The 25,844-nt window shown below is 45.8% G+C and overlaps 1 protein-coding gene across 10 annotated transcripts in view; it reads left to right on the forward strand.

Annotated features, from left to right (window-relative positions):
• LOC408688 (Down syndrome cell adhesion molecule-like protein Dscam2) overlaps nt 1-25,844 on the forward strand; it is a 114,829-nt gene that overhangs the window by 37,180 nt on the left and 51,805 nt on the right. For 7 of the 10 annotated variants that reach the window (XM_026446417.1, XM_026446414.1, XM_026446419.1 and 4 more), the window contains exons 3-4: nt 19,689-20,009; nt 21,615-21,776. The exons of 1 other annotated variant lie outside the window; for it this stretch is intronic. In XM_026446417.1, the coding sequence (XP_026302202.1) occupies nt 19,689-20,009; nt 21,615-21,776 (483 nt within the window). The remainder of the gene's footprint in view (nt 1-19,688; nt 20,010-21,614; nt 21,777-25,844) is intronic. 2 more of the 10 variants (XM_026446418.1, XM_026446421.1) reach the window with 2 other exon arrangements.

Consider the following 25,844-nt stretch of genomic DNA (forward strand, 5'->3'; position numbering starts at 1 on the left):
TCCCCCGCCATAATTACAACTGTTAAGTGTGGGCGAGCATAATGGAGGAATTAGCTAAATCTTGGAGGGGGCTGTTTCGATCCGATGAATTTAAATGAAAATTATTCAATAATGACGATGGTAACGAACGAACACGTATCAGCGAACAGGAAGCCTGTAATCAATTCCTCGAAAATCAAACAGTTTAATTATTAATTTCATTGATCCATGAACTTGTTTCGTGTGTTTATGTATATATGTATATATATTTATATATATACAGAATAACAGGAATTTAACCATCGATTTTGGTTGTATTTTCTCGCTTCGAGTACGATTTAATGGAAAACGATATTTATTATTTAAATTACCAACGCGTATCTCATCCATCTTTTTTTTTTTTCTTCTCCTTATTTCTCTTCCCATTTCGCAAAATTTTAATTTCTAATTTTATCGCATCATTAATTAAGAGTACGAGATTCTCGAGCACGTTTTTAAAATCAAATTCAACCAAGCGAACGATCAACGATCCAAATCGTTGAATATATCGTTTAATCCTGGAGCGATCGAAATCGGTTCCAAGTTATCAGTCGAAGAATGGAACTCGGTTTCGCGCGATGGAGCGGCGATTTCGCAACGTAGGTAGGAAACTCGGCGCAGCTGCTCTCTACCGTCCTTCTACCGCCGCTTCTCGTGAGCAATTTATACTTAGTGGATTAACATTGATCCGGCTGGGAAATATGATTCGTTCCGAGAGAGGATCCTTCCTCGTCTCGAGTGTATTCGAATTTTCCTCGCGCGCATTCTCTCAATGAGTCTCGCGTCCTCCATTGACCCTCCATACATGGTCCTCGAAGCGTTAACGGAGTCGGTTTCGTTCGACCGGTTTAACACGAACGCGAACGAGTTATGAGAGAGGAAGTGGCAAACCGTGAGAAACGTCGATTAAAAAAGGAGATTTTTAATCTACACCTTGAATATCACTGGAAGCAAAAGGTCGTATCTTCAGCAGAAGATTCGACTAATGTTTAAACTTACGTAATAAGTCAGCTTGTCCTGACGTGTTTAAATTTTTCTCGCGATCGTTCGAGTAAGTTGGATATAGAGGAAGAGAGGAAATTAACGAAATTTTTCTAGATATTCGCTCGGTGGAAAAAATATTGCGACGTAGGGGAAGAGAGAGAGAGAGGGGTGGGTCATGCGAGAACCAATTAACCTGGTTGATTCGGACTTGACACATGGCTCGTTTCCTTCCCCTATCCATATAAACACACTCGCAATCGCGTATAACGAAATTTCACTTTTTTCTTGTTTTTTTTTTTTTTTTTTTTTTCTTTCCCTGTATCAATTTTTTCCCGATACAAATTGATCCAATGCACGCTCGAAACTGATCGTTAAATATAATAACTGTCGTTTGAATGTATGGACGAAGATTCTCCTCATGTTCTTCGATAAAATGTATGTGATCGCGCGGAAACCAATTAACCTATATTCGCCCTTCTTTTCATCCTGATGATGATCCTCTCTAATTATTCGCGACACCTTGTCACGTGTTTTATATTTCATTTTCAACATTTACATTGCAAATTCTTCCTCTCGTTGACCGTTCTTTTCGTTGTTCCTCACGTTTCTTATCCTATTTCTTCTTCTTCTTTTCTCTTTTAATGATATTATTCGTTCTAACTTAACATTGGATGATTTTTTTTCTCGATTCTTCTATTTCACGCTTTCTTCTGTTTTCTTTTTGTAAAAAAGGAGCATATCTATAACCTCGAAAGAATCCATTCGTTAAAATTCGAGTAAGATCATTCTCTCTCTCTCTATTTAAGAAACGCGACAATAGAAAAATTTTTAAGAACGTGACGATCACGTTTGGAGGATCATATATTACGATTAATCTGATAAAAGTTGCACCAAAGTTGTCGAATTTGTCGAAACGTAATCATCGGATGTACATGTTTCTCAAACCTTTTCTTTTCTTCTTTCCCTTCGGATCGATGGCGAACCAAAAAAGAAACAAAAAAAAAAAGAAAAAAAGAGTGGAGAAGGGACTGGTGGACAGAAAGCCGCGCAAAAGCCGTTACCTTTTTCCACAGAGTCCCGATACATTTTGCATCCAGGTATCCCATCTGTGCTGGAAATGGCATTTTAAATCGATCGATCGACGAGACTAGGTTTTTTACCTCGCCTCGACTGGCCATGTGAAAATAATTGTGCGGCCAAGCTTTGAGCATCGTTCGCATCGTTCACACGAATTCGTCCATAGAATAGGGGAGGGATCGCCTCGCGAATTCTTTCTCCGTTGGAAATAGCCGGCCGCTGGATCCGCCGTAAATCTGCGGCCTCTTTTATCACTCGCGGCCAAACCCAACGACTAACAAACCGATCCGGAGGGTGAGAACGATCCGCATCCCCTCCTTTAAACGCTATCTCATTGCTTCCCATTTTGCGTACGAATTTGATTTAAAATCGCGTCGGATCGCGTTGCGAGGGATAAATTTGATTTATTCCTCGTCCCGTGTATACGCGCGAAGGAAAATACGTTCGTTAAAGTTTGTTACGTTTCACGAAAAACGAGGTTTCGAAAAAAACGACGAAATTATTACATATACAATCGAAAAATTTCTTAAGAAAATTGACGAAGAAATTCGTTTTATAAGGATTTGTTTTTATTCGATTCTCTTAATCGAACAAAACTCTCGCTATAAGAGGCGCTACAAAGTCTCTCGAATATTATTCGCTATCTTTACGAAATGAATCCCGTTACAAATATCATACCTTTTCTCGCTTTCGTTGAAATCCCATCATCCACCGTGGAAACGTGGACATTTGATTAGACGGATTATAAAAGAGGAATCGAGAATCAATTCCCATCCTTTTCCTCTGCGCTCCTCCTTCCATTCGTTTCGCCCTCTGTTTTTAATCGAACGCGACACCGTGATACACACGCGATTTTATCGGGCACCGGTGTAACAAGTTTTATGAATTTTATTATAGTCGAAAAACGCGGCGGAGCAGAGAAGCGCGTCGGATACTCTCTGGGGGATCGGGTCGCGTAGCTGCCTACATCCCCGATCGATATTAACAGGCCCCCGCCAATTTGCCGCAAATTTTGGATCGAAATAAACGAGAATTTCCACGCGAAATAATATCACGGTTAATGCGCGCCTCGATAGAAATCGGGCGTAATTATGGCTACGTCGAATTAACAATTAATCGTCTGTGCTCGCAGCGAGGAAAACTCGGAGGGCGGGGTTTTTCGAATCGGCGAAAAATTGAGGAACGAAGGGGGAAGGAGAAGGAGTGTGGTGTATTGTAGGGGCGATGATAAATTTCTCGCGAATAAAGAGAGAGAGAGAGAAAAGAGTTGTTTTTAAATTCAAACAACCGAGAAATTGCGGTAATTGCGAGTGATATACGAGGGTTGGCTCAGAAGGAAGAAAATTTAACGAAAGAATGGGGATATTCATGATGATTAAACGTTTCGCGATCGCGAAAAAATTACACGGTTGAAAATTATTTTTCAAACGAAACTCGTTTACACTCGTTTCGCCGATACGATAAATACCCAACTTGAACTCCCTATATTTTTATATTTGCTCGCGTAATAGACGTAAACGAACGGCTAATTTATATTTCATATCTCAAACGCAGAGAGAATTTCCATCCCCGTTTCTCTCGTCGAATCATCCCTCTCGTTGTATTACCGGCGCCTGATTACGATGCCTACCGCCGTGAACGTGGCGTGCGTTTCCCCGATGAAAAATTGCAGGCCAATATTTGCCGGCGATTGAAATAGGCGATTCGTCGAATGAATCTGGATAAATGCACTTTAGAACGAGGGGAGAGAGCCCCTTACACGCTCGAACCGTTTCCACGGATTATCCCTATATTCGGCCAGGAACCGAATAGAATATTACGGACCTACGAAATTATGGGGAATAATCGATGGCGCAATGATATTATGCGCGCGTGGCTTACGAAAATCGGGAATATCGACGATCCTGGTCAAATTTATACAACACCCATCTTGGATTTGAATTACCATCATCGTTTCTTCGATTTCCATTACATGGAAGAAAGAGGAAACGTGTAGAAAGAGAAGATTCTAGGAGGAGAGGATAATTTTTTCTCCTTCACGAAAGGAAGCAAAGAAAGAAGAAAAGAGAGAAGAAGAGAGAAAGATATGGCCGATTGAAATCCATGATGGACAAAGTGGTATCAGGAAACGTCGTAATCCTACGCTTACTGTAGCGAAAATACGTACGTACGCAAATGGATATATATATATATATATTATAGATCGAATAACTTTTTCCGATATCTGATTTTCCACCCGATTCCTCGAATAAGATTTTTTCCCGTCTGTGAACACGAATGGACGCTGTGTTTTCGATCGAAGGGCCCGAAAGGATTTAACAAGTTTCTTTCTTTAACGAGCAATCCACTCGATCAAGTGGGATTACGCGAGAACGATCGCGAACGATGTTATTATCAGATGAGAGACGAGAGACAAAGGGTGAAACAGAATGCGCGAGCGTTCGAATCAGGGGTTGAAAGTTGAAGAAAGAAGCTCGCTTCTCCACGCGTCCATAACTAAGTACTACCTAATCATTAGATGTATACGAACGTTAAACAGCGTGTTTACGGTGGCCGCCGCATTGAAAGTGGTTTACCTGTGCGTCGTGGAAAATTTGATTCTCATCACGTAATCGGGATCCAACGTGACGTTGCATTTTCATGAAAACACACAGCGTATTTGGGGAATATAATGGCGGTGTCCTTCCTCCCCCCACTTCCTTTTTCCTTTTCTTCCCTTTCTTCTCCCTTTTTTCTCCTCGAATGAATTCTCATGTTAACGCGTTATTCGACGCGCGTGCGGAAGTCGAAATATGGAACCGCGAGAGGAACAGTGCGTTTTCTTGTTTTTCGACGCGCCGTGTATTCGAAACGTGTATCTGAGCAATCGGCTATCAATTACCCGTCACGGAAATGCAAATATTCGTCGATTAACCTCGGCGAGAATTACGTAGCCGTGGTATTTTTCGCCGCTCGCGGAGAGGGAATTAATCTGCCGCGGAGGGGATTGGTTGGATCAGGTTTGCGCGGGGAGCAGTTCTCCAATTATAACCGATCGTTCGAGGTTCGTTAACCGGGAGGGGGAGAGGAAAGAGAGAAAAGAAAAGAAAAGAGGGTACAATTAGAGAGAGAGATTGCGATCGAACGTTTCGTTAGGCGGTGACGATCGGTCATCGGTGGAAAATTTATCCGAAAAAAGGGGAAGGGGGTGGAATAGAAGGGTCCCGTTGGAGAGAAAGGAAGTAACGCGTGCTGCCCTCGAATATGCCCGTTTACAGGGCATGTATCGAAGATGAATCGGCGGGGATAATAGAAATCCCCGGCGAGGATCGTGCGCGGTGGCTTTTCAGAAAGGATATCTCGACAAGGGCAAAAATGCCTTTGGGAGCCGGCCTCTTTGTAACGTCGGCGAGGGAGGAGGGGGTTGGCGATACACGCGCCGATAAGCCGGCGTGGCCGTGTGTCGCGTCGACACGGGTTGGCACGGAGCGCGCGATTTTTCGAAAAATCGAGAGAGGGTAGTGGAGTGGAGTGGAGTGGAGTGGAGTGGAGTGGAGGAGGGAAGAGCAACGGCGCGGCGGCGGCGGCGGCGGCGGTGAGGTGAAATTGATAAGGAGGGAGGGGCTGGTGGATCGTGAGAGTACAAAGGGATGGCGGGATCGATGCCGATAATAGACAGAGATGGGACAGAGGGAAAAAACTGATGGAGCCGGATGGAGTCGGCGAAAGAGGAGGAGGATATGTGGATAAATGAAGAGGATAGAGGGGACAAAGTAGCAGGAATCGAGCGAGTGGGAAAGAGTGAAATATAATTGATACGGAAGAAAGGGCGAGGGGGAGAGAGATAGAGAGATAGAGAGAGAGAGAATGTGTGTACGTAAATGAAAAGGAAGGGAGAGAGAGAGTGGTGGTGGTGGGAAAAGCGTGGATGCGGTGTGCGGAAGAGGAGAGAGAGGAGACGTGAGCGGGATGGAGAAAGGGAGAGGAGGGTGTAATGGGTATGCATACGTGTGAGATGCGACGCAGTCCCCGGGGACTGCGTTAATTCCAGGGGACCTGATTAATCGGAAACAGGACTATCGTGCAAATAGGCGCGAGATAACCCCGTCGTCCCACCGCGTCCAGCTATCTGCGAGCATGTCCTCTCTGGCTCTATAATGCATCCTGATGGTGGCTTCGATCGACCCCATTCCTAGATTTAGAGTTAAGTCCATGGTGGGCACGGGGAGGGGCGTAGGATCGCATCGATTTAATTACGATCGATCTGTCAACCCGATGACGTTGCGCAACCAATACCTGCCTTCCCCTTTTCTATCCTCGTCGTCGATATATACCGCGGCTTGCCCTAAATTTCCAAAATGTGTCCAGTTCGTCATGCACCGGCTCGTTACGTTCGTCCAAGCATTCCGCCTCGCGCGTTCACGGGTCTCATCGGAAGAAGATTTTAAAAACGGAGAAGAATAAATCGATAACAGTCAGGAAACGAAATATATATATATATAGGATAGGAATCACTTCTGATTATATTCTCGCGAATAATCGTGAATTAATAACTTGATGCATTTAATGCGTTCATTTACCTGATTAGTAAATTCAACCAATCGGGATAATGGAACGGAGGAAACGAGAAATGAAACTCTCTGTGTTTATTCAATGGATCGTGCGTTAACTTCAAACTTAATAGAGGCTTGAATTAACTTGTGTTTACAACCACTGTACATTTTTTTTTAATCGTATGATTGGAAAGCTTTCGCGTCTCGCGTTTCCCTGTATTTTAAAAATAATTTTAAAAATGTAAGGAAAAGATCAACATCTTTCCCGTCTTTCGCTTCTAATTTTTCGAGATGACCCATCTAGATTCCGATTCGTACGTGACTCTACTCGTGAACCACTCGAATTTTCCGAGATACGCATCTGGTTGCGTTTTCGCGTGTACTACGTGAAAAGGAGGGATGAAAAACAGAGAGAAAAAGAGAGAGAAGGAAAGGAAAAGAGAAGTTTAATTTATTCGAAACTGCAATTCGCATCGGTGGGTGTAGAACTGTCACGGTTGTCGGGGTATGTCGCGGCTTCGGTCGAATTACGAAAATGTCTGATCCACATGCTCCAATTGCGCTCCAACCGCGTTGCTATTATCGGATACGGTGTCCCTGTATCCCGATTTCCATCGGAGGAACGACGCGACTTTTCCGCGCGGCCATCGCTGGAATAGTTTTTAATTTATCTCGCAGACGTGGCGCGCATCCACGCGTTCCCCGGAAAGTGTTTCATCGAAAATTTTTGCGACGATCGATTCCTATCTCTTCCTTATTCCTCGCATCCTTCCACTTAATCTCCTCGTACCGGGAGGAACAACTTTGCAGATTCCTGTGTGAAATCCACTTAACGCACCGCATCGATCGTTGCGATATACATTATGCGTATTTGTTCGTAGGTGAAGTAAAATGTGCCAAATAAGAACGGCAGAAATTACACAAGGGAGGGGGGCGTTAGTAGGCAAGAATTTTCGTAACCGAGGAGGGGGGGGCTTGGCGCGTGCAAGGTCTTGCAAAATAGGAGTAATTAAAAAAGGCAGCAATTAATCGGGGAAAGGCGAAACACGAATAATTTGTAGGAATAGTATGGGTGGTCCGTTGGAACTATTAACGCCACCAAACTTTTGTCTCGCGTTGAACTTTTTAAATGCCGCGCGCTAAACGAAGCGTGTGCTCCCCGCGAATGGAGTTTCGAGTTAAATTGCCATAAATAAACGTCTTGGCTCTGGCTATGTTCACACCGGCGAATTAAGTGACGCGGTCGAGAGAGAGAGAGAGAGAGAGAGACGCGGGGTGGGAAAGGAGGGAAGCCGCGGACAAAAGGTATAAAAGAATCGAGCCTATAGCGCGTAAACTCGCACACCCTCGGCCTCCTCCTCCCCTCGCGAGTTTCGCGTCCATCCAGTTCGCTCTCTTTAATTATATTCGAAGCAATTAACGATGGATAGCGCATAATGAACAATATCTGCGGCCAGACTGTATTTACGACGCGATGGCCGCACTTTGTATGCGTGCCATATTTTATCCCACAATTGAAAATAATTTACGGCGGCCGCCGTTGCAGCTTGTAATTAGAATGCAAAATGAGACGGAATGCGCGCGCGGAGGGGGGGGGAGGAGGCAAAACTGCCTAAAATGCAGTCCGCCAACGCGATTCGTCCCGGTCGAAATTAGAATGACGTTTTAGCACGGTGAACAAATTGCAGAATTCGCGGGACTCTCGGGCACGTCCGCAACTATTCACCGTTGGCCGCGTTTTATTGGCTCATTTTAAAGGTTACCTCGTACGGTTGAATCATTTATACAGGGGGAAGAGAGAAGAGGGGAAAAAAAAAAAAAAAAGAAAGGGAAAAAGATAGAGTTTGTGAAAAAGTGAATAGGCTCTCTTTTTTTTTTTTTTTTTTTCTTTTTTTTGTAAACGAGCGCTTGAATGTATTTTAGCAAACTAGACGCAGGAACGAACCGTGTACGTTTTTAGATGAATAGACGTTGCCACCAGAACAACGCTAGTTTCCAAAGTTTCGCGAATCATGTTGCCAGTTTTCAATGACGCGATCTTATCTTTTTTTTTTTTTTTTCATGCTGGTAATTTTCGAACGACCTCGCGTCGTATTTCAGAATCATCTAAAATCTTGGATTTTCAAATTGGACGATAAAAATGCTCCGCCACGTTCGTGCGTTTAATTTGCCGCGGAGAGACGTTAACCGAAGAAATTAGTCGCACTTTAACTCGGCGGCGTGAACAATGACGTGGACAATGACCCTTATAATAGCTCCTACATTTCTGTGTCGACGGGTAGAGGCACGGTGGGGAAGGGGGACGAAGGGAGGGATTGAAAAGTTGCACGACGAAGGTGCAACGATCACCCTCACCCAAATTGTTCAGCTTATTTCCACTCTACTTACTACTTTCGTCAACTCGGTCGTCGAATCGAGCATTGTTCTTTTTCTTTTTTTTTTCTTTTCCTTTCTACGCTTAGATCTTAGATCTTCGGCGCGCGACTCGCGGCGAACCGGCGATTTTTATTTTCCCCGCGGCTAAGCCGAGAATCGTTTGGGGATCGGTGTATAACCCTTTGGTCTCGCCTTTGTCTGATCCCTTGGTGGACCTCCCTCCTCCTTGATCCCCTCCTCTCCACGTTACGCCCGGCACCCTTCTAATACGTCGAGAGCCGTGCCGTTTCGTCGTCTGCACCTCTGGCGAGACTCGCTTCACTCGGCCTCCCCGATCGATATTCCATTGTATCGAAGCATTGAAGTATCGTGAAGAGTTTCACTGGCTCGTAACGACATCGATGCTATTATGCTAATTCAGCGCGTTGGCGGAGTGCGGGATGGCTGGTGAGTGATAAGCAACGAACACCTGGCCGTGGAAAGAAGAGGATGTGCAGGAGGATGTGTGTCCCGGTGTATGCACACTGTCTCGTGCATCGAGCGGAATCGCGCTGGCTGGGCTCGTTTGCTGCTTGGGTAAAAAAGGAAAGAAAAAAAGGGGGAAAAAAAGCTCGCGTGGCAATCGCGACATTCGTGATTAATTTCCCAGAAAAATAGAACGAGGGAGGCGACGACGGCGCAGGTGTCTGGTTAATTCTTTTGTCTCTCGAATCCGATGCTCGATCGATGCATCTGAATTGTACGGCACGGCTCTATACCGATTTATACCTGATTTATCGTCATATTTATTGACATCGTTCCATCGACGCCAGAAGAAGAAATTATTGACTACAATCGAAGAATTATTGCTATCCGATATCGCGTATTCCGTATCTTTCCTACTTTTTCTCTTTTCCCTTTCTTTTTTTTTTCTCTCTCCCTTTTCTTTTTCGTCTTTCACGCACGTCTTTTTCCTGTTACAACGAAGAAGAGGCTCTCGTTTATCCTTGAGTCAGATTTCACTCGATAAGCGAAGACTTTTCTTTTTGATCCCGAAATCGATGGAGATAGAATGGTAACGGAAGAATGGTGGCACGCGACAGCCGGAAGGGGATATCCTTGGAATTGCGGCGAGTTAGCAAGGCATTAATCGCAGAGGCTAACTCGGCTAAGAAGCGGATTAAGAAAGTTACTCCGGCATCGAAGGAACTTGGCCAGCCACTATCCGCTGTTAAGCAGTTTACGGTGAAGCGACCCTGCGATGTTGTCAAACGCTTTCTTCGTTGCTGCTTTCCACTTTCTTTTCTTTTTTTTCTTTTCCTTTCTTCTTTTTTCCTTTCTTTCTTTTTTTCTCGTTCGCTTCTCAAGACTCTCCTCCTCCTCCTCCTCCTCCCTTGGAACTGAGAATCGTAAGAAGGGCTCAACCGTATTACCTTGCCGCGAGCCCATTTCCCGTTCACTGTTTCAATTATCCGGTAGCTCGGCTAATTGCATTTTGCGCTTCATTCTCCCTCGGACGAATCGATTTTACTTCTATCTTTTTCCTATCTCGATCTTTTCTCTTATTTTTTTTCTTTTTTTTTTCCTCTCTCTAGAGCGATATATTTACTGTTCCAGTCGCGACACCCTACGATGTCCTCTTTTTCTTTTTTTTCGCAACTTTTAATCGACAAAACGGTCATCGATAATAAGCCGTAAAGAAGATGATACATTGTCCTTCCGTTTCGTCAATTAACGGACGTCTGACGTGGAGCTCGAGCTTGAAAAAAATTAGTTTTCCGTTCACGAGATTAGACGGTTGTTAGGTTGCTCTATTCGAGGAGTTGGAAATTGGTCTGATTAGCAGCTCGGTGGAACTGCTCGAAATTGCATATTGTATCCCGCGCCATTCGTTAAATACCCTCGTTGGGAACTGGAATTTTAAACGATTTTTTTCGAAAATTCAACGAATTAGAGGCGACCGAAAGTTCCAACGTGGCTCGCATATAGTTAGTTTAAAACTCGATCCAAAATAAGCGTAATTCGGATAATACAGAAGGATCGAGTGTAAAAGTAATTTCGTGATCCTCCCGATTAAATTCCGATTTCAACGTTCTATATATCTACATTTCGATCGAATTACGAATTCTTCGAACGATCGACGAAAGATCGAAAAAAAAAAAAAGAGAGATCAATTCGTGCATGTATAGAAAATATACGGGTATAACTGTCGGATAACTGTCGACAAACTTTCCGTAAGCGTAAGCTGCTTATGGTAACGATCGGGTCAACGATTCGACCTCTCCCCCCTTCGAGAGGAACGCGTGCAGCCGCAAAACGCGTCGAGATCTCCCTCCCTCCCCTCTTATTACGATCCATTTACGGGGGAGTCTCGCGATATTAAGAATCGTGGAATCGATCGCGGAGGACGACGATGATATAGGAATGGGTTGATTGCCGCGTACCCACGGCGTTGATTGCACGTACGAGGGAACGCGCACGAGTTCGTGGAAGAGGCGTGGAAGGCACGGATCCATGGAATTGTCAGCCATTCCAGACCCCAGGGATTAACTCGCCCAGGAATGCATTCCTCCTTTCTCTGTCCCCTCGATAATCCGTCTTCGTCCCTCTTCCTCTTGCTCCTCTCTTCCGCCATCATCCCCCGCCGTCTTCTCCCTCCCTCCCTCTCTTTCGCATTCATTCACCTTTCTCCTTCGATTTTCTCGCCTCGTCCTTCCTCGGCGATGAGAGGAGGGGAAGGGGTAGGAAGCACTCGCAGTCATTTTCTCCATTTTGCGATTCGATTTCCGCCGATATTGCTCCCGTCTCGCTAGATTCTTCCATTCGGTTGGATGAAGACGCTGTCGACGAGGGAAATATATTCATCCGCGTCGTGAAGAAAGAGAGGAGGAACAGGGAGAGGGAATCGGAGAAAGAAGGGAGGAAATGGAATGGTTAGGGGCGATGAGAAAGCAAGAAAGAGAGTAGGAAGAGGAGGAAGGCTCTATATATATATATATATATATATATATATATATATATATATATATATATATATATAAAGCTTCTCCATGGCACGGCCAACTAATTTCATCGCCGATGCCTTCGTGATTTCTTCCTCTTCGCCTTTCTTCCTTTCGCTCGCTCAAATCGACCATCATCTCCGTTCTCGACCAACATGCTCCACGGTGCGTGCATAATGTGTCAACCTTACGTGCTCGAAGATCGGGCCATCGACCGAAAGTGGTAAGATGCCGACACGGTGCATAATGCGGTGAAGAAGAAAAAAAAAAAAGAAGAAGAAGATAATCGAACGACCCGGAAGTCGCGCTTGTCAAAAATCGGAGAGAACCGATTCCGCATAGTGGCGTTGTCGCGTGTCGAAAGTCTGCGCCCCGTGATTGTCACGCGTCAGCATTTTCCAACGATCGCCTTCCTGTTTCCCTGCTTTTGCCACTGTTACGTACAATATATATATATATATATAGTTGGCTCACCAAATTCATCGCGTTTCGAACGTTCGACATTTTCCATCGGATCGCTCGGTTTCACCGATTTCGTTAACGTTAACGCCACGAGACCTTGATTTACGACACGTTCGCTAATTTTCGCGAAAATCTCGACGAACGTTCCTCGACAAATTCTTAACCACGTTATTTGCAATTTAAAATTTTCCAGGGAAACGAAATTTTCGATTGCGAGAGAGAGACGCGTCCTGCTTTTTTGCGTCGCGGGATAATTTAATCGAATTAAAAGAGAAGAGAGAGTAAGATGGAAAAGATGGACCAAGACGAGAGAGAGAGGAAGCGTTTGGTTTTAAATCACTCGTCCCATCGATCGAGCATCGTTGACACGGGGAGAGGGGATTAAAAAAGACTGTCGGCGACCAAGTGATCTATCGTTCAATTTGCCCCATAATTCGAGCGTGTATCCGTTGTCGTTTCTTCCGTGAGTCGCACGGACACGATCGAAACGAAATCTAGCATTTCGAAGTCGATGGCTTCGTCACGGATTGATCCGTCTCGCTTTATCCGCTCGTCGATTACGCGATGGGGATGCGTGCGTGTGGGTGGCGCACGCAGGTGTGCGCGCACCGTCACGGGTCGAGCAACAACCATCGTGCGCGCGTGTGTGCGTGATAGCAGGAGAAACCAATCGGACCGCGCGATGCAGCGAAGTCACAGCGTGATTGGTACGGTATTGTGCGCCATAACCAACGGTGAAATTAACCATGATCCAGATCAAACGATCCTAACGGTGTGCGCGTGCCGGCAAAATCCGAGCCTGCCTCTCTCTCTCTCTCTCTCTCTCTCTCTCTCCATGTATCGCGCCACTGCATTGCAGCTAACTTGGCCCACCGCGCGTATGCGAAATATATTCGTATTTATGTAGGCGATTAAGTCGGATTAGCCGAGCGGAACGCAAGGATAATCGCGATCCGCGCTCCTATCGATCGTAAACGGCGGCGGAGCTGGCTGGTTGTTCGAGCTGGCGTTTCCAATTAATAACGAAACGAAATGACGGAGACTGGCCCTCGATTAACGATTCCACGAAACGATACTTAATAAAATAAACTTGGGTAATTGGAAGAAGATACGTCGCTCTTCTCCGGATTGGCAGAGAGAAAGTCGAGCGGCAGTGTAAAATTTGATTACACGTAAACTTGGGACGTTTATTCTCGAATCTCACTGTACACTTGTCCTGTACGCACTGCGAAACGTTCGCGGAACGAGACGGAGGAGTAATTCGGTGTCGAAGCGCTTACGACGATCGTCGCCTTCCCTCGAAACTCAAGTTGAACAGCTCGACCGCAGAGATACCTACCTCCCGTATCGCTCCCCTCGAAAATCGATCCGAAAATCCGATGGCCGAGGATCCATCGTTGGTTCGAGTCCCGAGCCTCGAGATGCTCTTAAATTACACCTGACCGAGGAAAGGACCTCGATCTAATTAGAATTAGACCTCCTCGAATTCCTCGCCCCGAACCGGATGGTTTAACGAGCGTATCGATTTCCTCCGATTCCCAGTCGAATTCCCCCGCGTTATCGGGATTCTCTCGACGATCCCTCTCCTCTCGCGCTCTCGGTTCTTGGGGAGGGGGAGGGGGAGTCACGGTCGGAGGAGCGTCCGTGCCAGGTCGGTTAATTCGTGAGTGACGCTCGGCTTCTCTCCGTGCGCCGGATGATAATGCAGGACCGGTGCGGCGTGACAGCGGGTCTGTAATTAATCAGAAGGTTGCGTACGCGAGAATACAGGGCTGGCCCCGGAATAACAGTCGGCGCGCAACGTTTGCACAGTCGATGCGCGGGTTGCATGCGGGTCCATGTGACGCGCATACTCGCGCGGCAACCGGATATCCCGGATACGCGGACGAGGAGAGAAGGAGGAGAGAGGAGAGAGTGTATAAATGGCGCCGGTGCATAATCGTAGACACAGGTGTGTCGCGTGGATGGAAGGTGGCCGCGCGTAATCGTCGCGTAATGGATGTGCATCGAGGGGCAATTGACAGCATTTCCAAACGACTTTCGACTCGATGCTTCTTCTCTGGAACGGAGAAGGGATATCCTTCCTCTGGTATTTGCTCGGCCAGAACGCGCCGTTGACCCGGATATCTGTCGAATACTTTGCTCCCCTCGAATTGAGGGAGGGGAATTGTCTCGGCCGAGTATTCCCCCGAGTACTTTCGTGTTGTTTCGCTTCGAAATTTTTAGAATGCGATACGCGCGAGGAAATGGAAAGAGTGCTTTTTCGCTTTTCCCTTCCTTTTTCCACCAACGTAAAAAAAAGTTAAAGGAGCGCCGCTTAACATTCCAACTACCGAAACATTTTCGTTTCGAAACGAAAGGTATTCGAGGATATTCGAAAACAGAGGAAACGTTTCAACGCGAAACCGCGAAGTGCGTGCGAATACGAGTATTGAGCATTGAACAACGCGAGCACGAAACGCGACACGGCCGCTCGATGCAGGCCATCCTTTCCAAAATAACGGAATAAGAGAATCGACGAACGCTGGTAGAGAATTCGCGACGTTTACGGCAATCGCGAAACGCGACGAATTTGTCGAGATCGAGTCTCGAAGAAGAAACTTGTGCGCGCGAAACGAGGTTGCGCAATATTCGGAATTTTCCGTGATCCTCTGTAAAACGTGGAACAAATACACACCGGCGAATAGTTGCGTGACGGAAAAGGGGGATAATTGCGGCAACCGCGTTATCGACGTATAATTGTCTCTGGCAGCCGATTACGCAACACCGACTCGCAACGTGGAGTTTTCTCCCGTTACGCAATTATCCCCCGAAGGAGAGGAAAATTTTACTTTACCTTCGCTTCTCGAGCGAATTTTTTTTCGAGCGCGGGAGGGGAAAAGAAAAGAGAAAAATCTGCGACGGAAATTTGTTGCGAATCACGATCGGACGTTTCTCTCGTACGTAGCGAAATTAACCCTCGAGGTCGCCCGAGGCCTGCAGAGGTAACTGCAAACAAGTTTTAGCGCCGAATTTCACCGTGATTAATTAAGCCGTGTTCAATCCTGCTCCTCTCGAAGCCGCGTATTATGCGCCGTGTTATGCACGTGGCAGTGGATGGCTGGCTCGCCAGTTGAATTTCATTGCCTGTCGAGAGACGATGCGTCTCTCTTCTCCAACCTCTTAACGAGTATCTTGTTTTGAACGTTTCCGCGCGATCTTCGTATTATCCACGTGTGATTTGCACTCGTGTCGAAGTTTGCACTCGCCGATCTGAAAGAGAAACGAGCGATAATCAACGATAGATTCGACGATAGAAGGTCTCGATACGATTACCATTTCGTCCGTTAAACTTGACAGTTGACCTATCGATACCGTTGAGCGGGGAATTCGGTCAGCTCGAAACGAGGGAATGATACGAGGAGGGGTTGAAGTCTCCGCTATCGAGTATCGACAGTAGAGAAGCGAAACTCGATTGGTGTAATATAAAGGGCAGTTGGTCAAACGCGTTCATCGAAATACAGGCCGTGCGATTCCGGATCGCGCCCTCGAGAGGAGGGTATATTCTCTCGCCTCGATAATTTCGCCGTTTCTTTCGCACACGCGGTGATATACACGGGATGATGTATTCTTTCTCGTGTCGAGCGGAATAAAAAAAAAAAAAATTGAAAACGAGAGAGAGAAAGAGAAAAAAAGAGAGAAAGCTGTGCGCATTTATGAGAAGCGAGCAACTCGCCCATTGTACGCGTCCACGTGAAACGATAAAAACGCGATGACGCGGAATTACGCAACCTGTATTCCGTCCTCTCTTCCCACCCTCACCCGTTCCGCCATTTCGTTTCCTGCGATTATCTGGACGCATCGCGCGAACATTCGACGCCTCGTTTCGCCCCCGCACCCTTAATGAGGGGGATATTCTCGTCGCGTGTATAGAAGTGTTTTTTTTTTTCTTTCTTCCTCCGATCGTCCCCCGTGCGTAACACGTGTACGCGCGTGCTCGAGAGTACATGGCTCGTAACGAGATTGAACGCGTTTCGCTGAAAGCTGTACAAGGGGATTTCAAGTGACGGGGCTACAAATATGATTGCGCGGGTTGCACGGTGACCGTGTTACGGATTCCTAGGTCAAACACATATGCGTGTACATATATATATATATATGTATATACGTAAAATAAAAACGAATGGAATGAAATAAAAAAAAGGGAAAAAGGGGGAAGAGATGTAAAAGGACAATTTTATTAATTCGGCGGGGATTCGGGACGTGTTCGATAATTTCCGTTTGATTACATTTCCTCCTCGTCCGATTTATTCGTTTATTTATCCTGCGTTTTAATTTGTTCGATTCGTGGATTTGTTGTACGCGTTGAACAATAATTAGACGGAACGGTAGGATCGGAGAGACGGATGAAACATGCTTGGCAGGCTTACTTATGGAAATGCGGTGTTGCAGAATTGATCGACTCTTCTGTTGAATTACGTGATTCTCAGCCCGCTAATTGGATCGTGCGTCGAGGCTGCTTTTGTTCGATTCCTATTGAAGAGATTCAACGCTGCGACAATAAGCGGATACGGTCGAATGCGCAAACAATTTCGATTTACGATATCATCGTCTCTTTATTTCTTCAGACTTTCTTTCTTCGTGATAATGATCTTACCCCGTAAAAGAGAGAGAGAGAGATGAAAGAAGGGGCTGTCTTTTCGATCCGTGAAATCCTCTGTCCTCTCTTAATCATAGAACGCGCTGCGTTGAAATTAATAAAAATGTTCAAATTAATAAATCGTAATGGTCGGAAAATCCGTTGGAAAATCGTTCGCGTCGAAAGTGCGAAATGCGAAAACGCATTGGTCAAAGAGACGCGATGCGTTATTACATCCGTCCGTAACACCGGAATCGGCAAAGCGATGGACAAACGGGGAAAATCAGAGAGAGAGCTGCCACTTGTTATCGAGTTAAACGGAGAATCTCTATCGAATTTACCCGTAAACAAGAAGAACGACGAGCAGAATTTTCCTTTACGCGAGCACAGTTCCCCTTAATAACCGTTTTACGGCGGCCCTCACTGTCACCGACAAACTGCGTTATACGCGTACTAATTTAACCTTATTTTCCATCGTCGTCGTTCGACGAGCGCCAACGTTCGCTCGAGGAGGAAACAGGGAGGAGACGCACCCCCTCCTCGCGCTCTCTTCCCGCTGGGTGGAGGGGAGGCGAATGCACGAGATACACGCTGCGCCCGCCAATATATATATATATATATATATATATATATACAGTTATATCCCGTGAGCGCACATGTAGTCCATGTTTCTGCACGTATAAACGCGACGAAGGTAGATGGCGACGCTGTGCATAGCTGCGAATCGGCGGTGGCGCAGGTGTGTCGCGCGCAGGGAGCGGGGAACATAAACGTCTTTCCATACACGCGCGCTTACTACTGGACGGACGGCGGTGTACTACAACTTCGTGGCGAATGAACCACCCTTGCCGTATTCCAATCCTCTTAGTGATCTCGCGTTGTATCGAAACTCGAATCCCGCTTATGGGATCGCGGTTGCGCTCTTATATGCGAATACGTGCATACGTTTGATAGGCGAATGATCGAAATGATCGAAAGAAATTCGGTGATATCGCGTGAAAATTTCGCGGACAACTGCGTCGGGTGGAGGATACTCTATCTGATTTGGCAGGGACGAAAACAGGGGGAATGTAGATATATGTATAGAGAGAAAGGGAGGAAAGGAAACGAGAGGAGAAAGGAGAGAGGAAACGGTCGGGGAGGAAATGATACGAGTGAGGGGGAGTCGTAAATGTTGCAATCGGAACGCGATGCGGTGAAAGGCGACGTTTCGCGCGCCATTCAACGTACGTGGATGCGCGTACGTGCGCGTTTTATCGTTCAAGGGAAGATGGGTCTGTTATCATTATTTGGCTACCCCCAAAATGGTTTTGTTATCCCTTCTTTTATTGTCGTTTCATCGAAGACGCGTGTTGGGTATGGAATGATGGTTTCGCGCGGAAATCTATCGATTTTTTCTTCTTTTTTTTTTTTGAAAGTGAAACGTAAAGTTTTTACGACGAATTAAAACGAATCCATCGAATCTTTCGAATCGAAAGGATACTTTTCACATTATACCGTCTCGCGTTGTAAGAGAGATGGAATTTGCCGCGATGAATGCAAATGATTTCGCGCGCGGATCGTAATAACTGACAAGACGAAGATCGAATATGATCGATCTCGCTGTTATTGGCTGCATCGTCCGTTTACTGCAACCGACCGTTTACCACATACATATAAATGTACGTATACATTTGTGTAAGCGTATATATTTTACGATATAAACTGCTTACCACAGATGCGAGCAAGAAAATATCGAGCAAGTTGCAAAGCGACTGCTCGAGAGCTTACTTTCGCGAAAAGAGAATATCGGGAAACCAATTGTTTCTTTATCCGGTCGAATATCCTTATTGATTCGATTCGCTTTTGGATGAATTATTCGTTTAGAGAAGAATGCCTCTTTCGATATATATATGTGTATATACTTTGTCCGTATTTTATTTAGATACATCGTTTTTAAGATCGGCATTGGGAGCATTGGACGATTGATCGCCTTTCGGTTGTTGTTTTTTACCTATTCGCGAAACGGAGCCTCCGCTCTCAATTTGTCATAAAACTACGACGAGGAAACGAGAAACAAACGAGATATTTTAATCAAACTATTCTCTATTCTTCCTCTACATATATACATACATATTATTCGTATCTGGATAAAAGTAATTATAGCAGTCACCGCGTTGAAATAGGTACTACACTTTTCAACGCAGTAGATAGCTTTCTTTTTAAAAGCAATTGTATTTAATTCCTCCCTTAGGATCCATAAAACGTTTCTCCCTTTCCACGTAATAATGGACGGAATACCTTTACCCCGTATAATTGGATAACGTGTATATATATATAAATATATGTGTGTGTGTATGTATATATACACATACACACGGATCCATGTACACAAATTTACCGAACAAGCGAGAGAACAAGCGATTCGTCGTTCTTATACTCGGCACAAGATATATATTCTGCGTATTCTGGCCGAATTCTGGTCACGGACCACCAACAATCATCCCCTCTTGGGATAAATTCAATTTCACAGAAATTAACGCGGGAGAATCTCGGCCATTTACGCCTCCCCTCCTCCTCGAAGATCTGTCGATTTTCCGCCCCGTTTCGAACGCTTTCGATCTCTAAAGGAGAGGACGCGTGGCGCGATCCATGTTGCAGGGCGGGGAGTGGTGCTGGACAGTCAGGGGCCTGTGTTGATCTCGGAGCCACGCTCCTCGGTTGAATTCTCGAACGAGACCGGGGCCATGATCCATTGCTCGGCCCAGGGCAGCCCGTTGCCGAGGATTGATTGGCTCATGGGGGACGAGTCGCCTGTCCTCCCTATACCTCACATACGCGAGATGCTGGTCAACGGTTCCATGTACTTTTTGCCGTTCGGAGCGGAGACCTACCGGCACGACGTCCACTCGGCCGTCTACAGATGTCAAGCCTCGAACAGCGTCGGTAGGGTATTGGGCCGTGAAATCACGGTAAAGGCCGGTGAGTACTTTTATTTCTTCACTTCCGACCGATTGACTTCTTTCACCTTCCCGTTCTTCCTCCCCTCTCCACGAGTCGTTACTTTCTATTTTATTAACCGTGATTCCTCTTATTTTTTTCTCTTCGTTTCTTTTTTTCCATCCCTCCCTTTTTTTCTCTAATGCAAATTTCGCACGAAATAGCACGCGGGGATAACGAGCGCGCTTATTTCCCGCGATATCGCTAAGCGACCACCGTTTGCCACTCCTTGCAGGGGAGTGCAAAATCGTTTGGACAAAGATCCTACTATTCCTGCTCCTCCTCCTCCTCTCCTCTCGGACTCCGTAGCATAGAGAAACCGCGATGGAGTAATCTGGGGAAAAATTGCCGGAGAATGTTTCCGGGAGAGTATCGTTGCTCGCAATTACGCCATTGAACGAGCTACCGCGCCCCCCTCCCTTACCTGCGAGACATGTTTCATCGGTGTCGGCCGGTGGACATTTATACGCGCCTCGATCCCGTTTTTTCTCGCCGTCCAACTGTTTCAACGTGCCACTTCTAGCTAAATAATTCTCGCGCAATTGTTTTCAGGGGGTGGGGGGTGGGTTATCTCACGCCGCTCGTTGATGTGATCGGCGCCTTTTCCGCATATCTTAACGCAACGATGATCGAAAGAAGGCGAGAGGCGAGCTGCAACGACTGCGCGATTGCGTAGAATTCATTGCCAAGATCCGATCTTTTTTCACCTCGTTTTCTTGACGGAGAGACGTGACGGAGGCGGAGAAAATGGACGAGGAGAAACGCAAAAAAGAACTCGAGGCGAAACGAAAGATTTCGTTTCCTTTGCTTTTTGGGGGAGGGGGTGGGGGCCGAACTCACTTATCGCGTTCATCGGCACGTGAATGGAGGGAATTTCTGGAAAGAATCGCGCGGAGTTGCATTCTGCGCGACGGAGATGGAGAGAGAAGGGGGGGGGATGTAGATTGTACGCGAGAGGCGGAGAACGAGGACGACGCGAAAGGGAGGCACTAATTACCGAAAGCACGGGTCGCAGACTGAGCTTGAAAAGCGGCGTTGTTCGCGAGCAGAATAACGTCTCTGTAATAGAAAATGCGTAGTGCATTATATTGTTATTGGAGTTAACGACGAGGAGAGAGAGAGGGGCTCGTGCTCGAGGATATCTGGCCGTAAGCTGTTCAACATTCGCCGTTCCTCTTGTGTGAATATCGATGTCTGGGTAAAAACCGGTAGGATTTAAACAATAATCGCGCTGGAAAACGACCAACCAAGAGCCAAGTCGAATCCGCGTATAAATTCTTGGGGATCTAAATTCCTTCTTTCTTTCTTGTTTTCCTCCTTTTCCTTCCCTCTGCCTCTCCCTTTTTACTTTGACATTTCCCTTCTGATTATGCAACTTACTTTTTTCTCCCTCCACCTTTTTTTTTTTGTTTCATTACGTTATTTCGCGAAAAAGCGAGAGAGAGAGAGAGAGAGAGAGAGAGAGAGAGAGAGAGAGAGAGAGAGAGAGAGAGAGAGAGAGAGAGAGAGAGAGAGAGGATTGTTAACGCCATTATCGTTCCTTCCCTCGGGAAGCTGACGTCAGAACGTTTTCTTTTTTTTTTTCAGTCGTGCGTCAAAAGTACGAGGTTCAAGTGCGAGACGCCTACGTCCTACCTGGAAATACCGGTGTGCTCAGGTGCGAAATACCGACTTTCGTTAAGGAATACGTGGCAGTCACGTCCTGGGTTCGAGATTCCGCCTACAACATCTTTCCAACGCCGAAAAGCGGTGAGTGAAATCGGTGAATAAATTTCGCCACTCATTCGAGATCTAATTGAAACTTTTTAAAAACGATCGATTCCTTCTTTCCTTCGGAAATACATTTTTCACCTTTCACCAATTTTTATTTTTATTTCTCCTTTATTTTTATTTATTTTCTTTCTTTTCCTCCTTCCGGTTTTAACCATTTCGATTTATAATTGATGGAACTCGTTAACGCGAGTCGTGTTCACCGTCCAATTGAGATGGTTCAACGGACAACTGATTCACGCATCATCGATATCGAGACAATGGTGGAACGTGGGAACAAAGGGATATTTTCTCGGGACTCGCGAATAAAAGCGATTCGGCACGCGTTCGAAAAGGGCCCTTATCGTATCGTGTATACCGATGTCACGTCTCGGTGCACGTGATTGCCAAGTTTTTGACGTTTACATCCCCCTCCTCCCTCCTCGCGATCCCCTCGTGAAGAGGGACGCAAAAATGGCGCGCCGATAAAAACGTAGGAGTCTGATAAATTGGAGCCACTTTTTTGCCCGCTTTTTCCCCTTTCCTCCTCCCCCTCCCTCTCCCCCCTTCGTTTGTGTACCGCGACCGAACACGCGCGCGGAGCAAAAAGCCCCGCCGCTGCACACACGCTGATATAAGCCGCTCTGGTCAATATCCGAGTTAATTAGAGTCTGAGGGGGCCATTCGAGTATCCGCGTATATACGCATTAACGTGTGGCGGCCGCCGCCCCCTTCCCGCCTACGCTGCCTAAGCCCCGTATGAATTGTGCTGTATTACACGTGGGAAAAGAAAGGAGGGATGGAGGGAGGATAGGGGGAGGATTTCGTCATAGCGGATATGCGAGAGTTTTTACGAGAGTACGCGAATGAACGTATTCGGGGAAGATTCGAAAAGATCCAAATCGCGTTGATGCGAATAACAGTTTCTCTCTCTCTCTTTTCAAAATCGTTCTTTGGGATCAGTTTCTTCCCTGATGATGATAGTTGGAAGAGATCTCTTAGACGGGAGAGAGAGGAGAATCACGAAATTACGTAGTAAACGAAGGAAGTTCGAGAACGAAAGGAGAAAAGCTGTTCGTTTGATCACAAACGAGCGTTGATTGAATGCGATTCCCGTTAAATTTTACGACTTTTATCTCATCTCTACTCTCTCAACTTCCTCTAACGTATCGTAATCGTTAATACGTTGCATCGTGGCCGAAATTACCATAATTGTTTGCCGAAAGTAATTTAGATCGGCTCGGAGAAGTAGTTCTCTCCCGTTTAATATCTCTTCCATCTAGCTGTTTTTTCTTTTTTTTTTTTTCATCCTTTAATTCGTTTTTTCACCCTTTTTTTTTTTGCTCTCGTTCCATGCCCCTTCGACTCTTCCTCGACTCGTTTTCGAAGGTTCCGTTGAAAACTCGATAGTTTACTCGCCTTCGCCGTCGTTCCCTTTCGAACGGATTATACCGAATAAACGAGAAGTTTCTCGCGTCGACTGATCTGCACGCGACTAAAAACTTTTCCGAGTGATTCGTTTCCCATTCAGACACGACCGTCCCCTCCCTTCCCATGCCCTTCCATTTCCTCTCCCGTCGTAAGATTGGATTTTCCTTGCCCAGACGTCGCTCTTCTGTGCGACGATACGATCTCGCTATTCGATCCGATCCCCTAACGTTTATCGCGAGAGAAGCGCCGACAATGCGTGCAATTAGACCCTCGTTGCACGCAGTATTCACGCAGAAGTGAAGTTAGTTAAATGATTAAGGATTGATAAGAAAGAAAGGGTCTCGTCCTCGGGTCTCTCAAGCGGGGGATGATGTTCGTGGAAGGATAGCTGTTTAAATTTCGAGTGGATTTTGGAAAATGGAAATTGCTCGAGTACTGGTGGAGAGTTTTAAGAGCGATGGCGGAAATTCGGAATTTCGGCCGAAGTTGGACGAGAGAGAGAGTATGGAGGAGAGTTTTGTAGTTAGAAATCGGTCTCGCGATATACGAAGGTTATAGTTCGAAATATACAGACGTAGCGCTCCGTCAAGTCTTATCCGTGTCTCTCTGATACTCGTTTCAGACTCTCTTTGCTCGGCAACAATTTCTACTAGTGGAGGAGCTAGAATTCGACGAGGACCTAGCTTACTTGGGTTATAATAGAGCAGTTCGACAAATTCGAACGATCTCCTCTAATAAAGGAAGAAGTTCCTCTCTGATCGATTCTTCTTATTCTTTCTTCTTCCTTTTTTTTTTGTTTTTTCTTATCGATATTACTCGACTGGTTAATACAACGTTTCTCGAAACGTATCACGATTATATTGGATATACCAAGGTGGTGATTCGAGGAATAAAAATTAGGGGGAAAAATATCTCGAGGAAACATCGTTTCTCGATTATATATCCCGGGACCAGGTCACGAAATATCGACCACCAGTCGCGACTTTAATAATTCTTTCGCGATATCAAGGAGCGAAAAGTCGTGATAAGATTTCTCCACCCTGATCCCCTTTCGATAGAAGTGTGCAACTCCCCGATTCTCGATTTTCTTCACCGCTCTTGATTTATATTCGTTGCATCGAAATGCATCTATTTTTAGCCTCGTTCGTGGAGCTCGTCGTCGAGGATTCAAGGATCAAGGTTCGATTTTTATCGATTTTGTTCGTTAATTCAACGCAACGATATACGTATCCCTTGTACGGTGAAAGAGAGAGAGAGAGTATCGACGAGGGTCTCTCCTCGAGGATTAAAGTGCAGCGAACATCGGGGCCATGTAGATGCAGATAGTCGAGAGACTACAGTGCAGCTCAAACACGGCGTCCGGCCACAATGCAAATTCGCCTTGGGGAGGGAGAGCTGATCTACCAACTATCCTTTGCCAGTGTACGATACCCTTCCTTCTCCCTGACCCCTGCTTTTCTCCATTTCCACTGTCGATGAGAACTTGTCTATCGTTTTTTTTTTATTTTTTTATTTTTTTTTGAAGAGCTTTCTTCTCCACATTCGTGTTGCATGGTCCATGCGACAATCTTTTAATTGGATTTAAATAGATTCCGCGCAGAAAGCAAATACTTTGGGATAATTATCGAGACGGAGGCGAGTTAGTTAGCTGAAGGAATTCATACGAATTCTCCATGTTGTTCTTTGCTTCCTCGTCGATCATTTTCTTCGTCAAAGTTTTCAAGCTAAACTGTTTTTGTTTTCTCTCTCTCTTTCTTTCTCGTTCGATTCTTTTCTTCGAAGGAATGGGAAGAAAAATGTTGTTATCCGATTCCAGATTTCACACCGCGTAAATCGAAGGGAAAACAGTTCATGACGTTCGGTGTTTGTACGCGGTGTGCAAGCCTGAAGCTACGCCGGAACGATATCGCAGTGATAACACCTCCCGGCTGTTTTCATTCACAGCACTCGCCGGTTCAGAGACTGCTAGACAAACCTCGAAAGTTACTCGTTTGTAAGGCAAATCCCCTGACTTGACATCTCTTCTTCCTCTATTCTTAATACGTACTATTCTTAATACCCTGATCAATTTTCTCTCCCTCTCTCTCTCTCTTTTCAATTCTTCTAAATATCTATTCCTATTAACCAGTTACTTATTACTTGCATAGCGTAATAAATTTCGTTACGAAAAGAATTCAAATTTTCGCCCCCTCTTCTTTTCCGGGATCGCCGGCTTCACTTAGGCGACTTTACGACGAAATTTTTCAGCGTGGATCTTATGGAGGATCGCAGCCGGTAAATAGGCGATGACAGTTTTGCAGTTGGAACAGCTTAAAACGAAAGTTTTTCCGTGGCGAGGGTCGGGTCTTTCTGGAGAGGAGAGAGGGAGAAAGTTTGCCAGAATCGCGGAGGAATAACAGGGTCGCGTGAAAAACGAACGCGTCGCCGCCTGAGAGATATCGATTTTATCGCTCTCTCCACCAACTTTGCCCGCATCGGTTTTTTCCACGCAAAAAAAAGCCACGGTGTTGTCTTCCAAGTACGATTTTCAAAAAAAATCACGGCCATCCTCGATGGAAGTCAAAGGAAGCTTTTAACGAATCGAGAACGGCGCCGAGATCCCGAAGTTTTGCACAAAAGCATGGAAGAAGATCATCG

Source organism: Apis mellifera, linkage group LG2 (assembly GCF_003254395.2).
Source record: "Apis mellifera strain DH4 linkage group LG2, Amel_HAv3.1, whole genome shotgun sequence".
In the NCBI taxonomy this organism is placed as follows: Eukaryota; Metazoa; Arthropoda; class Insecta; order Hymenoptera; family Apidae; genus Apis; species Apis mellifera.